The sequence below is a fragment of the Capra hircus genome, chromosome 8 (genome assembly GCF_001704415.2).
Source record: "Capra hircus breed San Clemente chromosome 8, ASM170441v1, whole genome shotgun sequence".
In the NCBI taxonomy this organism is placed as follows: domain Eukaryota; kingdom Metazoa; phylum Chordata; class Mammalia; order Artiodactyla; family Bovidae; genus Capra; species Capra hircus.
The window spans coordinates 44,388,977-44,405,805 of NC_030815.1; the positions used below are offsets into that span (position 1 = coordinate 44,388,977).

The 16,829-nt window shown below is 42.6% G+C and overlaps 1 protein-coding gene across 1 annotated transcript in view; it reads left to right on the forward strand.

Annotated features, from left to right (window-relative positions):
- The window catches only part of PGM5 (phosphoglucomutase 5), a 205,433-nt gene that overhangs the window by 166,231 nt on the left and 22,373 nt on the right, over positions 1–16,829 (forward strand). The window contains exon 10 of the mRNA XM_013965963.2: positions 994–1,128. Coding sequence (XP_013821417.1) covers positions 994–1,128 — 135 coding nt within the window. The remainder of the gene's footprint in view (positions 1–993; positions 1,129–16,829) is intronic.

The following is a 16,829-nucleotide window of genomic DNA, read 5'->3' on the forward strand; positions in this document are numbered from 1 at the left end:
GCAACAGAAACAGAATAGAGATGAATAGATAACCTTAGGGAGCATCTGGATTTACCTCACTGTCCCACTGGAGTGAGTGAGAGCCAGTTATAAGTTGTCATGATGGTGAGCATCTTTGGAGTTGAGTTGCTCAGTCGTGTTCGACTCTTTGCAACCCCATGAATCACAGCACGCCAGGCCTCCCTGTCCATCACCAACTCCTGGAGTTTACCCAAACTCATGTCCATCGAGTCAGTGATGCCATCCAGCCATCTCATCCTCTGTCGTCCCCTTCTCCTCCTGCCCACAGTCCCTTCCAGCGTCAGGGTCTTTTCCAATGAGTCAATTCTTCGCATGAGGTGGCCAAAATATTGGAGTTTCAGCTTCAGCATCAGTTCTTCCAATGAACACCCAGGACTGATCTCCTTTAGGATGGACTGGTTGGATCTCCTTGCAGTCCAAGGAAGTCCCAAGAATCTTCTCCAACACTACAGTTCAAAAGCATCAATTCTTCGGCACTCAACTTTCTTCACAGTCCAACTCTCACGCCCATACATGACCACTGGAAAAACCATAGCCTTGACTAGATGGACCTTTGTTGGCAAAGTAATGTCTCTGCTTTTGAATATGCTGTCTAGGTTGCTCATAACTTTCCTTTCAAGGAGTAAGCGTCTTTTAATTTCATGGCTGCAATCACCATCTGCAGGGATTTTGGAGCCCCCCAAAATAAAGTCTGACACTGTTTCCACTGTTTCCCCATCTATTTCCCATGAAGTGATGGGACCAGATGCCATGATCTTCGTTTTCTGAATGTTGAGCTTTAAGCCAACTTTTTCACTGTCCTCTTTCACTTTCGTCAAGAGACTTTTTAGTTCCTCTTCACTTTCTGCCATAAGGGTGGTGTCATCTGCATATCTGAGCATAGAAATATGCTAATCTCCAAAGTCAGTATTCATCATTTTTACATATATATTTATTTGTTCACTGATCCATCCTCGATATTCTTGCTCTTAGGGTCTGAGGATCATTTTCTCTGATGCATCTCGGCTCATCTTCCGGCTCAGTTCCTCCAGTGGCGTGCGGGCCACCATCAGACTATATGCAGAAAGCTACGAGAGGGATCCCAGCGGTCATGACCAGGAGCCCCAGGTAACAAAACAGAGCTATACTTTCAGCATAGTGTATCTTACACTCATGGCAAATTTCAGGAGCTCCAATGGGCCTGTAGTGAGGGTGATTTTACTTTCTAGAGAGGCATATGGATAGCTACAGCCAAAGGCACACTTAGAATGACTCTAAGCAATTTTAACTCTTTCACTGCAGTGTTTGAAACAGAAAAATTGCTCTCAAGCGTCTATGAGTTTAGACCAGCATTTCCCAAACTACTTGCTTCCCGACTGTCCTGTAGTTTTTGGATTGTAGTGACCTCAAGAGAGGCACCTTGTATGGATAAGTTGAGAAAATTTTGAGTTAGAGTCAAGCTGGTCAAACTCCTCAGAGCCTTGACTATACTCATTTAAATGATCAATTCCCAAGTGTTTGGAAAGCTCCAAGTTGGATGATGACCTTGAGGTGCCAGTACAGGTGCTACCCTGGACTTCCTCCCTGAGGTTGCTGCCTGGCCCAGCATGAGAAGAGGGGCCAGGGCTGCTCTGAATTTAAAGTTCAGGGAGGACACTGACAAAGCTGGGCTGGCCTGAGTTTAGCAGAGCCCTCTCAAGTTGTCAAAAAAAAGGCTAGTTAAAAACTCACTTAGAAGAGCAACAGCACAACCATATCCCCACTCCCAAATTTGTTAAAGCTCCAGGCAACATTAAGTAATACCAGAAAACCCTCACTCTAATGTTGGGTACTTCCAGCCTCACTGCAGGCTGCCCCTCCCTGCCTTGATCTCTAGTTTAACCTGGGTTTTGAAGCAGAATCCTTGATGAGATGGTTCCTTGCGATGAAAACACTGGTTCCCTCTGCAGCGCTTCTTTTGTGGAGAAGGAGAGGAACAAAGAAAAACTCATTGTTTCTCAGTTGAGTGATGCCCAGAATTTTCAGTTATAATTTGCCAAATTTGTGCCCTGGAAGGAATTAAATACCAGGAAGGGTTATTATTTCTTTGTCAGTAATTTAGTGGTTTTTAATTTTTAAAAATTGCCTCTTTCTTTGGAGAATCTCAAAGAATTTTATAAAAATGATACCATTGATTCTTACACCTGACCCTGTAACCAGTAGATCTGTCTGGAGTAAAATTATCTAAAACAGGAGACTGAGAACTATGGTTAGGATCACTGAGAGTGTGAAGGGGCAGAGCACAGGGCCAGCATTGAGACTCTGGCCTTTCCTTCTCAGGATCCCAGATTTTTCATGCAGGGATGTGCCACAGTCTGCCAACATAATTTGTTAGTGGGTACTTTTCATGCAAGATAGTACCTAATCGTGCAAGAATTGGAGACCATATAAAAATTCCATATAAAACTCTTCTACATTTCATGTTGGGAAGTGAGATTAAAGTGAGGGCCTGAAAGTCCAGAGCTACGTACAGGGTGAGGAATGATATTCCTGGCGTCACCAACTCTGACTCACTCTGACCCGAGGCCTCTGACTCACTCTGACTCAAGGCTATTTTTTCTCAATATTCTTTTCCCTATTTGCGTGGGGTAAGTGGTTATGATATTTGCTTATTTTTATTTACCTCTGCACCATGTGCAGAAGTATGATGTCTAGGCCATTAGACATGTGTAAAAAAATCCTACGCACATATGAGTGTCTCTCTGAAGTAGTCCCACAAAGCCAAGTGGTGTTAGTCTTTTTAAGGCTTCCTTTGAAACTGAAAGCCATCACAGGCCTGCTGCTAGAGGATTGTGGTAAGTATCTACATCAGTCTGTGGGTGAAAGAAAATAAAAACATAAGTAATGCTGGTTATAGTCACCATGGCTATGTTATTATCCATTCCATTGGTTTAAAAAGTTTGCCATTTTGAATGACTCAGAAATCCTTTCATTGATATGGCTCTTCTTCTCATGACTGCTGTTCCCTTTCTAATCCTAAGTGAGGGTTTTCTCAGTCGTTGCTAGATGGGCCTCAGAATGTTAAACTTACGATCTAGCGAAACATTTTAGCTTAAAAATAGATTTTCTTATTCAAACAACAGACTTCATTGACTCATCAACTTCAGCCATATTGCATGATACAGTTCAGTCAAGATAAAATGTAGAGTAGATTTTCTAATCCCCTGAGGAAAAGGAAACAGCATTTCTCTGCAGGCCCACCTGGCTCAATTACTGCTGACCTGTCCCTCAGCGTCTGAGTTTAACCGCCGGGGGCCTCCTTCCAGCATTGCTTTCCAGGACCACTTGCCTCTGCCTTCCAAGAGCTCTGGAAGGAAAAGCCTGTGGTTAACTGTTAACAGAGATCAAATATAAGACCTGCTCCAGCTGCTAAGATTATTACTGGTCCAGGGTTGGCCAGGCAACACCAGCTTGTGATGCTTTCTCAGTCACAGAGACCTCTTCCATCCTTCTAGCTTGTTCTCACTTACAGCCTGGAAAGCAGAGAACAGATGCCCCCACCGACCCTCTCCTTGCACTCAGAAGCCTATAAAAGTACCTCTCTAATCTATAGAGGTTCTATTGATACTCTTATTTTAATTCAACAGGTATTTATTTTGATGTTTTACCCACCCTAATTTAATACTATCTCCATTTAAGTTGTTTAATAAGAAGACTCCCTTACTGTTGTTATTCAACAACAGTTCTTCCCAGGTGGCACGGTGGTGAAAAAAAAAAATCCACCTGCCAGTGCAGGGGACACCAAAGACACAGGTTGGATCCTGGGTCGGGAAGGTCCCCTGGAGTAAGAAATGGCATCCTACTGCAGTGTTCTTGCTTGGAAAATCCCATAGACAGAGGAGCCTGGCAGGCTACAGTCCACGGGCTGCAGAGTTGCACACGACTGAGTGCACATGCAGCGAGTTCCCTTTAACTAACTTATCAGCATCTGGCTCTTTTACTTTGCATGTGGATAGTTTCTTTTCCAGACGTTTGAAACACATGTGAACAGAACATGTTTTAAACATTTATGTTGTGGTTGCCTTGTGGAAGTATTCATAACTATCCTGGTGATGCAACTAGGAAAACTTGTGATACAATCTCTATGCACACAAGTCTCTCCTCCTGTGTGTAGCTTTTCCATTTGGGTCCTTTTGTTTAACAGTAATTATACCATTTGTCTTAAGTTGTGTAAAATGATTTCTTACCTGCATCAGATTTAAAAATTCTGTCTATATACACCTATGAGTTGATAGTGGGGGAGAAGAAGGTGGGGGGTGCAGCTCTGAGGAGATGAGGAGGCGCTCGCCTTGCCCTCACCCTGTGCCCTTGGTAAATGAGGAGGGAAAGCTTCCAAGCCCTATTTCTGGAAGATTACATACTTTCAAAAATACAAGATTACTTTAATTTTACTGGGAATCAGTAGGGCTTCAGTGAACCCTCACACCAGCTGGGAATAATTTGGAAAAAGGGATGAGCCAAACTAATTTAAATTCACAGGTAACCAGAAACAGTCCAATTGTTTCCATTTTCTTTCCCATCAAGTTTATTATCAGGGCCACTAAATTAACCTTTTTTTTTTTTTTAACTTCTTTCCATGTCCCTTTGAGCCTGAGGGTGGAGTAGCTAATGAACAATTAAAGATCCAAAAGGAAAAGGAAGGAGAAGTTTTGCTAAGGCCTGGGGTAATCACAGGCTGATAATCAGCTCCCTACTAATCAGCAGCTGGCTTTGGTACTCTAATTGCAGGATATAACCATGCTCCACCCCCCCACCCCCCAGTCTCTTGAAGGAGACAGATTTTCTCTAACCCTCCTTACAAATTGAGGGAACATATGTATGTATTTCTGATAAGCTGTACATAGTATTTTAAAAGCTAATATCTAAGCACCAGAAGTTTCTACACTGAATTTATCTGATATTTTCTTCTACCTGTTCTTATTATGACTTTATAATCTAGAAATATAAAGCCCAGAGCCCTTTTGTATTATGTTGGAAGAACATATAATTTATCATCTAAACTACAATTCTTCTGAGTGAAATGGGGGCACTGATAATCACTATGTTGAGACTATCCCCAACACACCAAAACAGATGGCTCCTCTAGCTACACACCTCCATACCATCTTAGATCTGCAGGCCTCTTTGCAGACAGGTTCTTAAAAGCATCAGCAATATAAGCCTAGTAGTACAAGGGGAGCAGGCCAGGAAGAGTTAGATCAGTGGTTCTAACCCAGATTGCACATCAGAACCACTTGGGGGCCTCGGTGAGGATATTATGACTGGGCCTATTCCCAGAGACTGACTTTAATTATTCTGTGTAGGCCTCTAATTTTAAAAAGCTTCCTATTAATAGGTGATTCTAATTAGATAAGCATAGTAAATACTTATATATATACTTGTATAGTATACATTAATATTCTTGTGTGTGTGTGTACATGTGCACATACATGCGTTCCGTCGTGTCCGACTCTTTGCAACCCGATGAACTGAAGCCTGCCCGTGAAATTCTCTGTCCATGAAATTCTCCAGGCAAGAATGCTGGAGTGGGTTGCCATTTCCTACTACAGGAGATCTTCCCAACCCAAGGATCAAACCCACATGTCTTGTGCCTCCTGCATTGGCAGGTAGATTTTTTTACCACTGAGCCACCTGGGAAGCCCAAGATACTTATATACATATACGTATATATTAACATACATATACTTTGGTATACATATACTTTAATGTGTATAAGAATCACCTGGGGATCTGGCTAAGCTTATGCTGACTCAGGTTTGGGGAAGGCCAGAGTCTATATAGAGTTGGATTACTGTGATATTGAATGGTTTGCCTTGGAAACAGAGATCATTCTGTGATTTTTGAGACTGCATCCAAGTACTGCATTTCATACTCTTTTGTTGACCATGATGGCTACTCCATTTCTTCTGAGGGGTTCCTGCCCGCAGTAGTAGATATAATGGTCATCTGAGTTAAATTCACCCATTCCAGTCCATTTTAGTTCGCTGATTCCTAGAATGTTGACATTCACCCTTGCTATCTCCTGTTTGACCACTTCCAATTTGCCTTGATTCATGGACCTGACATTCCAGGTTCCTATGCAATATTGCTCTTTACAGCATCGGACCTTGCTACTATCACCAGTCACATCCACAACTGGGCATTGTTGTTGCTTTGGCTCCATCCCTTCATTCTTTCTGGAGTTATTTCTCCACTGATCTCCAGCAGCATATTGGGCACCTACCAACCTGGGGCATTCCTCTCTCACTATCCTATCATTTTGCCTTTTCATACTGTTCATGAGGTTCTCAAGGCAAGAACACTGTAGTGGTTTGCCATTCCCTTCTCCAGTGGACCACATTCCGTCAGACCTCTCCACCATGACCCGTCTGTCTTGTGTGGCCCCACATGGCATAGCTTAGTTTCATTGAGTTAGACAAGGCTGTGGTCCATGTAATCAGATTGACTAGTTTTCTGTGATTATGGTTTCAGTGTGTCTGCCCTCTGATGCCCTCTTGCAACACCTACTGTCTTACTTGGGTTTCTCTTACCTTGGACATGGGGTATCTCTTCATGGCTGCTCCAGCAAAGCGCAGCCACTGCTTCTTACCTTGGACGAGGGGTATCTCCTCACCGCCGCCCCTCCTGACCTTGAACGTGGAGTAGATCCTCTCGGCACTCCTGCGCCTGTGCAGCCACTGCTCCTTGGATGTGGGGTTGCTCCTCTCGGCCGCTGCAAAGACCTTTTAGAACTAACATCCAAAAAAGATGTCCTTTTCGTTAAGGGGACTGGAATGCAAAAGTAGGAAGTCAAGAAACACCTGGAGTAACAGGCAAATTTGGCCTTGGAATACAAAACAAAGTAGGTCAAAGGCTAACAGAGTTTTGCCAAGAGAACACACTGGTAATAGAAAACACCCTCTTCCAACAACTCAAGAGAAGACTCTACACATGGACATCACCAGATGGTCAACACCGAAATCAGATTGAATATATTCTTTGCAGCCAAAGATGGAGAAGCTCTATCCAGTCAGCAAAAACAATACCAGGAGCTGACTGTGGCTCAGATCATGAACTCCTTACTGCCAAATTCAGACTTAAATTGAAGAAAGTAGGGAAAACCACTAGACCATTTAGGTATGAACTAAATCAAATCCCTTATGATTATACAGTGGAAGTGAGAAATAGATTTAAGGGACTAGATTTGATAGATAGAGTGCCTGATGAACTATGGAATGAGGTTCGTGACATTGTACAGGAGACAGGGATCAAGACCCTCCCCATGGAAAAGAAAGGCAAAAAAGCAAAATGGCTGTCTGAGGAGGCCTTACAAATAGCTGTGAAAAGAAGATAAGTGAAAAGCAAAGGAGAAAAGGAAAGATATAAGCATCTGAATGCAGAGTTCCAAAGAATAGCAAGGAGAGATAAGAAAGCCTTCCTCAGTGACCAGTGCAAAGAAATAGAGGAAAACAACAGAATGGAAAAGACTAGAGATCTCTTCAAGAAAATTAGAGATACCAAGGGAACATTTCATGCAAAGATGGGCTCGATATAGGACAGAAATGGTATGGACCTAACAGAAGCAAAAGATATTAAGAAGAGGTGGCAAGAATACACAGAAGAACTGTACATAAAAGAGCTTCACAACTCAGATAATCACGATGGTGTGATCACTCACCTAGAGCCAAACATCCTGGAATGCAAAGTCAAGTGGGCCTTAGAAAGCATCACTACAAACAAAAGCTAGTGAAGGTGATGGAATTCCAGTTGAGCTATTTCAAATCCTGAAAGATGATGCTGTGAAAGTGCTGCACTCATTATGCCAGCAAATTTGGAAAACTCAGCAGTGGCAGCAGGACTGGAAAAGATCAGTTTTCATTCCAATCCCAAAGAAAGGCAATGCCAAAGAATGCTCAAACTACCGCACAATTGCACTCATCTCACACGCTAGTAAAGTAATGCTCAAAATTCTCCAAGCCAGGCTTCAGCAATACGTGAACCATGAACTTCCTGATGTTCAAGCTGGTTTTAGAAAAGGCAGAGGAACCAGAGATCAAATTGCCAATATCTGCTGGATCATCAGAAAAGCAAGAGTGTTCCAGAAAAACATCTATTTCTGCTTTATTAACTATGCCAAAGACTTTGACTGTGTGGATCACAATAAACTGTGGAAAATCGTGAGAGAGAGGGGAATACCAGACCACCTGACCTGCCTCTTGAGAAGTCTGTATGCAGGTCAGGAAGCAACAGTTAGAACTGGACATGGAACAACAGACTGGTTCCAAATAGGAAAAGGAGTACATCAAGGCTATATATTGTCAGCCTGCTTATTTAACTTATATGCAGAGTACATCATGAGAAACGCTGGGCTGGAAGAAGTATAAGCTGGAATCAAGATTGCTGAGAGAAATATCAATAACCTCAGATATGCAGATGACACCACCCTTATGGCAGAAAGTGAAGAGGAACTAAAAAGCCTCTTGATGAAACTGAAAGAGGAGAGTGAAAAAGTTGGCTTAAAGCTCAACATTCAGAAAACGAAGATCATGGCATCTGGTCCCATCACTTCATGGCAAATAGATGGGGAAACAGTGGGAACAGTGGCTGACTTTATTTTGGGGGGCTCCAAAATCACTGCAGATGGTGATTGCAGCATGAAATTAAAAGACGCTTACTCCTTGGAAGGAAAGTTATGACCAACCTAGATAGCATATTCAAAAGCAGAGGCATTACTTTGCCAACAAAGGTCTGTCTAGTCAAGGCTATGGTTTTTCCAGTGGTCATATACGGATGTGAGAGTTGGACTGTGAAGAAAGCTGAGCACCAAAGAATTGATGCTTTTGAACTGTGGTGTTGGAGAAGACTCTTGAGAGTCCCTTGGACTGCAAGGAGATCCAACTAGTCCATTCTAAAGGAGTTCAGCTCTGGGTGTTCTTAGAAGGACTGATGCTAAAGCTGAAACTCCAGTACTTTGGCCACCTCACGCAAAGAGTTGACTCATTGGAAAAGACTCTGATGCTGGGAGGGATTGGGGGCAGGAGGAGAAGGGGACAACAGAGAATGAGATGGCTGGATGGCATGACCGACTCAATGGACGTGAGTCTGGGTGAACTCCGGGAGTTGGTGATGGACAGGGATGCCTGGCGTGCTGCAGTCCATGGGGTCACAAAGAGTCGGACACGACTGAGCGACTGAACTGAACTGAGAGTCTACATTTCTCACAAGCCCCGAGTCGTGTTGTGCTGCTAGTCCAGGGACCACACTTCGATCAGCAAAGAGTTAGATGAACCATGAAGCCCTAAAAACAATACCTTGAAAAAAATTTTATGGAGGAACTTAATTTTTACTCAAGTTTTTGTCCATTTTCAGAATTCAGAATTTTTTAACAGTGTAGTTCATTGACTTTGAAATTTTAAATGGCAGAAGGGGCAGCATGTGTTTTTAGTGCTCTTCACTGTCCTCTAGACTTTCCAGTTGCCTGCTGGGTTCCACATGAATGTTTTCTAGACTTCTCAACTTGATGTGTGCAAAACTGAAGTTCTGCCAGCACCTCCCCCTCCCCCCCAACCCCTGCTTCTTTCAGTTTCTTCATCTCAGTAAATGGCATTTTCATCCTTCTAGTAGGTTTGGTTAGAAATCTAGGATTCATCCTTGACTCCTTTTTTTCTCCCTTTCCTAATGCACATCCAAGAGCAAGTCCTATCAACATGACCCTCAGAACTCGGCCAGAGTCTGAGTCTGTCTTCTGCCCAAACTGTTGCCACCCTGGGCCAGGGTGCTCTCCTTTGGAGGCCTGCAGTTCTCTCCCCACAGACCTCCTTCCTTCCTCTCTGTCCTCCTGCGCACACCCTCATCTCAGCACAACCAGAAGAATTGCTTTAAAAAACATGTTAGATCACCTCGTTGCTCTAAAGTCCTTCGGGGCTCCCCGTCTCACTCAAAGAATTGCCAGACCCCTAACTGTGATCTCAGACGCTGCTGGAAGCGGCCCCCCTCTCCCTTTCACCTTATCTCCTCCCTCTCATCCTGTTTCTCTCTCCAGTCCAGCCATTATTTGATCAATATGCCAAGAACACTCTGCCTCAAGACACTTAACAGTGGCTGTTTCCTCTGTGTGGAATGCTTTTCCCTCTGAAATCTTCATGACCTGCCCCTTATTTCTCCATGAAGGTTCCCCTGGCCACCCTACATAAAATAGCCCTCGCAGCTGAGTGCAGCTTAGGTCCCTTGCCCTGCTTTACTTTTCTTTGTAGCTCATAGTCCCATTCATATATATTTAGTTACTTGTTTTATTGTCTGTCTCCACCCAGTTGAAGAAAAGCATCAGGAAGCCAGGGCATAATTGTTTTCACTGCATCCCTAATGCCCAGAGTACCACCTGGCATACAGGAAATGTCCAGTACAGTTTTGCCAAATGAACAAAACATACAGTCCCCGACTTATGATGGTGCAACTTGATTTTTCTAATTTTTGATGGTGTGAAAGCTATAAACTTTCAGTAGAAACTGTACTTTGATTTTTGACCTTTTCCCAGGCTGAGCCTCACCTCCCAGGCAGCCACACAGTCTCGAAGGTAAACAACCGATACACCTACAACCACTCTGTATCCATAAAACCACTCTGCTTTTCACTTTCAGTACAATATTCAATAAACTACATGAGTTGTTCAACACTTTATTATAAAACAGGAATTGTGTTAGATGAATTTGCCCAACTATCAGCTAATGTAAGTACTCCAAGCATATTTAAGGCAGGCTAGGCTAACTGATGATGTATATGTTAGGTGTGTTAAATGCATTTCTGACTAATGGCATTTTCAGCTTTGTTGTTGTTCCTTGATCAGTCACTAACTAATGTCTGACTCTTTGCAACCCCATTGACCCCAGGCTTTCCTGTCCTTCACTATCTCCCAGAGTTTGCTCAAACTCATGACTATTGAGTCAGGTGATACCATCCACCGTCTCATCTCTGTCACCCCTTTCTCCTCTTGCTTTCAAGCTTTCCCTGCATGAGGGTCTCTTCCAGTGAGTCAGCTCTTTGCATCAGGTGGTGAAGATGAAGTATTGAGTTTCAGTGTCAGCCCTTCCAATGAATATTCAGGGTTGATTTCCTTTAGGATTGACTGGTTTGATCTCCTTGTAGTCCAAGGGACTCTCAAGAGTCTTCTCCAGCACCATAATTTGAAAGCATCAGTACAAATTGCTCAGCCTTCTTTATGGTCCAGCTCTCACATCCATACATGACTACTAGAAATACCATAGCTTTAACTATACAGATCTTTGTCAGCAAAGTGATGTCTCTCCTTTTACTACATTATCTAGGTTTGTCATAGCTTTCTTTCCAAGGAGCAGTCATCTTAATTTCATGACTGCAGTCACCATCTGTAGTGATTTTGGAGCCCAAGAAAAGAAAATGTCACTGCTTCCATTTTTTCCCCTTCTACTTTCCATGAAATGATGCGACCAGATGCCATGGTCTTCGTTTTTTGAATGTTGAGTTGTAAGTCAGCTTTTTCAGTTTCCTCTTTCAATTCATCAAGAGCCCCTTTAGTTCCTCTTCACTTTCTGCCGTTAGAGTGGTATCATGATCTGCATATCTCAGGTGGTTGATGCTTCTCCCAGCAATCTTGATTCCAACTTGTGATTCATCCAGTCCAGCATTTTGCATAATGTACTCTGCATAGAAGTTAAATAAGCAGAGTGACAATCTACAGCCTTGTCTTACACCTTTCCCTATTTTGAACCAGTGAGTCATTCCATCTCCAGTTCTAACTGTTGCTTCTTGTTCTGCATGCAAGTTTCTCAGGAGACAGGTAAGGTGGTCTGGTAATCCCATTTACTTAAGAGTTTTCCACAGATTGTTGTGATCCACACAGTCAGAGGCTTTGGCATAGTCAATAAAGCAAAGGTGTATGTTCCTTTGGATTTCCCTTGCTTTCTCTATGATCCAACAGATGCCTATGCCTTTTCTAAATCCAGCTGGTACATCTGGATGTTATCGATTCATATACTACTGAAGCCTAGCTTGAAGGATTTTGAGCATAACCTTACTATCATGTGAAATGAGTGCAGTTGTGTGGTAATTTGAACATTCTTTGGTATTGCCCTTCCTTGGGATTGGAATGAAAACTGACCTTTTCCAGTCCTGTGGCCACTGTTGAATTTTCCAAATTTGCTGTCATATTGAGTGCAACACTTTAACAGCATCATCTTTTAGGAGCTGAAACAGCTCAGCTGGAATTCCATCCCCTCCACTATCTTATTTGTAGTAGTGCTTCCTAAGGCCCACTTGACTTCATACTCCAGGATGTCTGAATCTAGGAGTGTGACCACACCATCGTGGTTATCTGGCCCCTTAAGATTTTTTTGTATAGTTCTTCTGTGTATTGCCATATCTTCTTAGTCTCTTCTGCTTCTGTTAGGTCCTACCATTTCTGTCCTTTATTGTACCCATCCGTGCATGAAAAGTTCCCTTGATATGTCCAGTTTTCTTGAAGAGATCTCTAGTCTTTCCCATTCTATTGTTTCCTCCATTTCTTTAAATTGTTCATTCAACAAGGCCTTTTTATCTTTCCTTGCTATTCTCTGGAACTCTGCATTCAGTTGGGAATGTCTTTCCCTTTCTCTCTTCCTTTTTGCTTCTCTTCTTTCCTCAGCTACTTGTAAAATCTCCTCAGACAACCACTTTGCATTCTTGCATTTCTTTTTCTTTAGAATGGTTTTGGTCACCACCTCCTGTACAATGTTCTGAACTTCTGTTCACAGTTCTTCAGGCACTCTGTCTACCAGATCTAATCCCTTGAATTTATTCATCAACTCCACTGTATAATAACAAGGGATTTGATTTAGGTCATACCTAAATGGCCTAGTGGTTTCCCCCACTTTCTTTAGTTTAAGCCTGAGTTTTGCAATAAGAAGCTCATGATCTGAACCACAGTCAGCTCCAGGTCTTGTTTCTGCTGACTGTATAGAGCTTTTCTCCATCTTTGGCTGCAAAGAATATAATCAATCTGATTTTGATGTTGACTGTTTGATGAGGTCCATGTATAGAGTCATCTCTTGTTTTGTTGGAAGGGAGTATTTTCTATAACCAGTGTTCTATTGAGAAAACTGTTAGCCTTTGCCCTACTTCATTTTGTACTCCAAGGTCAAACTTGCCTGTTACTCCAGGTATCTCTTGTGTTCCTACTTTTGCATTCTGATCTCCTGTGATGAAAAGGACATCTTTTTTGGTGTTAGTTCTAGAAAGTGTTGCGGATGTTCATTGAACCAGTCAACTTCAGCTTCTTCAGCATTAGTGGTTGGGGTGTACACTTGGGTTACTGTGATGTTGAATGGATTACCTTGGAAATGAACCAAGATCATTCTGTTGTTTTTGAGATTGCACCCAAGGACTGAATTTTAAATTCTTTTGTTGACTATGAAATGTCTACTCCATTTCTTCTAAAGGATTCTTGCCCACAGTAGTAGATATAATGGTCATCTGAATTAAATTACCCCATTTCTGTCCATTTTCGTTCACTGATTGCTAAGATTTTGATGTTCACTCTTGCCATCTCCTTGACCACGTCCAAATTACCTTGATTCATGGACCTAACATTCCAGATTCCTATGCAATATTGTTCTTTATAGCATCAGACTTTATTTTCACCACCAGACATATCCACAACAGAATGTTGTTTCCACTTTGGCTCAGCCTCTTCATTCTTTCTGGAGCTGTCTTTCCGCTCTTCCCCAGTCGCGCATTGGACACCTGCCGACCCGGGGGGCTCATCTCCTAGTGTCACAGCTTTTTGCCTTTTCATGCTCTTCATGGGGTTCTGGCAGTAAGAGGACTAGAGGAGGTTTCCCATTCCCTCCTCCAGTGGGTCACATTTTGTCAGAACTCCTCATGCCCTGTCTTTCTTGGGTGGCCCTGCACAGCATGGCTCATAGCTTCATTGAGTTACACAGGTCCCTTTGCCGTGACAAGGCTGTGATCCTTGAAGGGGAATTATCAATGAATAAGTCTTTTTAAAAAATCATTAAAAGAATAACATTCTAAATACATACCAGTTATGTTTTATACCTAATAGGAAAGTGAATGGTTAAAAACTCGGAGAATGAAGTTAGAAATTGAAATAATGTGTGTGAATGTGGAAGTTGGAAATACAATGGAGTTCAGAAGTGACACATAAATGCACACTAACTTAGACATTCATTTTTTGTATGAAAGTGTATATATATGTATATTATGTGTACATATGGTACATGTTTGTGTATGTGGTATATATGTATATGCTCTGCTGTGATTATTTGCTCAGTTGTGTCCAACTCTGCAACCACATGGACTGTAGCCCACCAGGCTCCCGTCCATGGGGAGTCTCCAGGTAAGAATACTGCAGTGGGTTGCCATGCCCTCCTCCAGGGAATCTTCCCAACCCTGGGACTGAACCTACAGGACTGTCTCCTGTAATGCAGGCAGATTCTTTACCATCTGCGCCACTAGGGAAGCCCAGATATGCATATACACATCATGTATACATATGGCTTTGGTATCATACTAGGTAAATATGTATCAGAAACACTGTGCTGTATTTAAAAAGAGAGCCAGCACAGGGATGTATTAATAGGCATACATGTAAGGAAAACCTTGAAATACTTCATTTTTCTCCTCATAGTTTAGCCTGTATTGCTGTAGTCTGAAAGTATAGGGAGGGTGGGGTGATGTAGAGAGAGTTTAGAGAAGAAACACCCGGTTGAAGAGTTGGGATGTACACTTTTGGGCCAAGTTAAAGAGTTGGCTCATTTTGCTTGAGAGAGACAGCCATGACCTGGAGGTATTCAGGAATTTAAAGAATAATATGATGCTGAGAAAGATGACCAGCTGTTCTCCATAACTGATGAATATGTAATTTGAGGAAATAAATTCAAGCTGAATTGGAAGGAATTCAGACTGACTATTAGAACAATTTCCCAACTATGAGGGCTCCTGCCCAAGTAAGATGGCTGGTTTGTGTTTTTCTGGAAGTCTCCATGACCACATAGATTCAAATAATTTTTAGAAGTGGGCAGGGATGGAAGGGGCAGAAAAGATAACATTTCTATATGTTCTTCAGCCTAAAAATTTTGATTCTGTGATTATTCGTTTAAAAAAAAAGAAGGAAGAAGTCCTAGTTAGATTTAGATTTCCCTCTAGTGGCCTGGAAAGGAATTAAGTACAACTGTGTTCTCACAGATCAGAGTCACTGGGAGCCAAATTAAAACTGAGAAGTAAACATGTATGGGTTTTCTTTATTTTTTTCATTTAGGTGAATTTTCCCCTTAAATAAAACATCAAACAGTCCTTATTTTTCTTATTTGGATATTGAAATCTGGACTCATGTTCTGCCATTACTATGATTATTTTCCCTGGAACTGAGACCCTTTCCTGGGATGGTCATCTGACAGTGTGTGATAAACCCCCTTGGTTTAGTAGTCTGGCAGGATTGTGACTAGTGACTGTTACAGTCCAGTGCTGTTTAGGATTTTAATGACAATGGGCCTTTCCCTTGGCCTCTGCTGAGATCACAGTTCTCTTCAAGGTACTGAACACATGCTGGCTTGGGGCAGAGACCCACCCTGTCCACCCGCTCTGTGGTTACTCTATGACTAGAGGGAAAGTATGCTTCTTGCTGACAGCTTACTCCCACTGTAAGCCACTCATGTCAGTCCCACCAACAGAGCCTGTCTCAAGTCCTCCTTTTTCATATACCATATAACCCCCCCTCCCCCCGCCCTTGTTCCTGATCTCCTAGGGCTGTCTTGGTATTGCTGATTTATCCTAAGAACCTAGTGGTCTTAAGAGGCAGAAGAGCTAAATGTCATGCCTTGATCCGGACTTTGGGTCAATTTTGAATTATTGTTTAGAGACACATAGCTCTGAAAAGAAATTATATTTCCTCTCCCTATGTCCCCATGTGTCAATTCAAAATAAAAAACAAAATTAGCTTTAAAAATAAATGTAAGGAAATCTAACAGCACTTTGACTGTTTTTTCCTTATGAGGCTATTTATTTTGGTGCTTCTACTTTGCTGTGCCCAAAGCACATGTTTAACCAGCTATTGGTTAACCTGGTGCTGTTTCTGTACACAAACCAGAGCCTTCTGGATCTTGTTTACTCAGCTTGAAAAGGGAGCATGAATGAATTTGCCGTGGTCACACAAGTACAGAGGGTCACTGGCCGTAACTCCTCTCGCCAGATGAATGGATTTGACAGGCTGCAGCCAGCACAATCTGGCTTTCCCAGCATTCTCTTTGTTCCAGCCCAGATGCACAGCACAACCAAGTTTTCATGCCTTTCAGCAAAAAGCTACTGAAGGCTCATTGGCTGGCAGTGATTCAGGGTTTCTTTGAATCAGTGCCCTTCTTTGGTGGATAGTAAAACTTGCGCTCGTAAATAAGAGTGTATCTTGGCAAATTAACACTGGTGGTGAACCCAGAGATTGTCCGTGACCTTCAGAAGAAGGCTCAGGAGGAGACCATGTACTCAAGCAGCCTTAGGAGGAGGAGGCATCACCTGGGTTCCCTGCCATGATCACACTTTTTCCCGTGATGAACGCAGGATCTGGGCAGTCAGGTGAGGAATATACCTGTTCACTCTCCTGTCTGCCCTCAGCTGATTCTAAGTTTGATGCCCTAATCTTCAGAAGAGACACCCTACTGAAGAAGCAGAAGACCCTATTGAAGAAAAGATGGGTTCCTCATCCTTTGTTTCTGCTTCCCGGGAAAGTTGAGAGGTGGGACACACACTTCAGAGAGCTGCGTTTCACTGCCTTGAAGAATGCTTAGGCC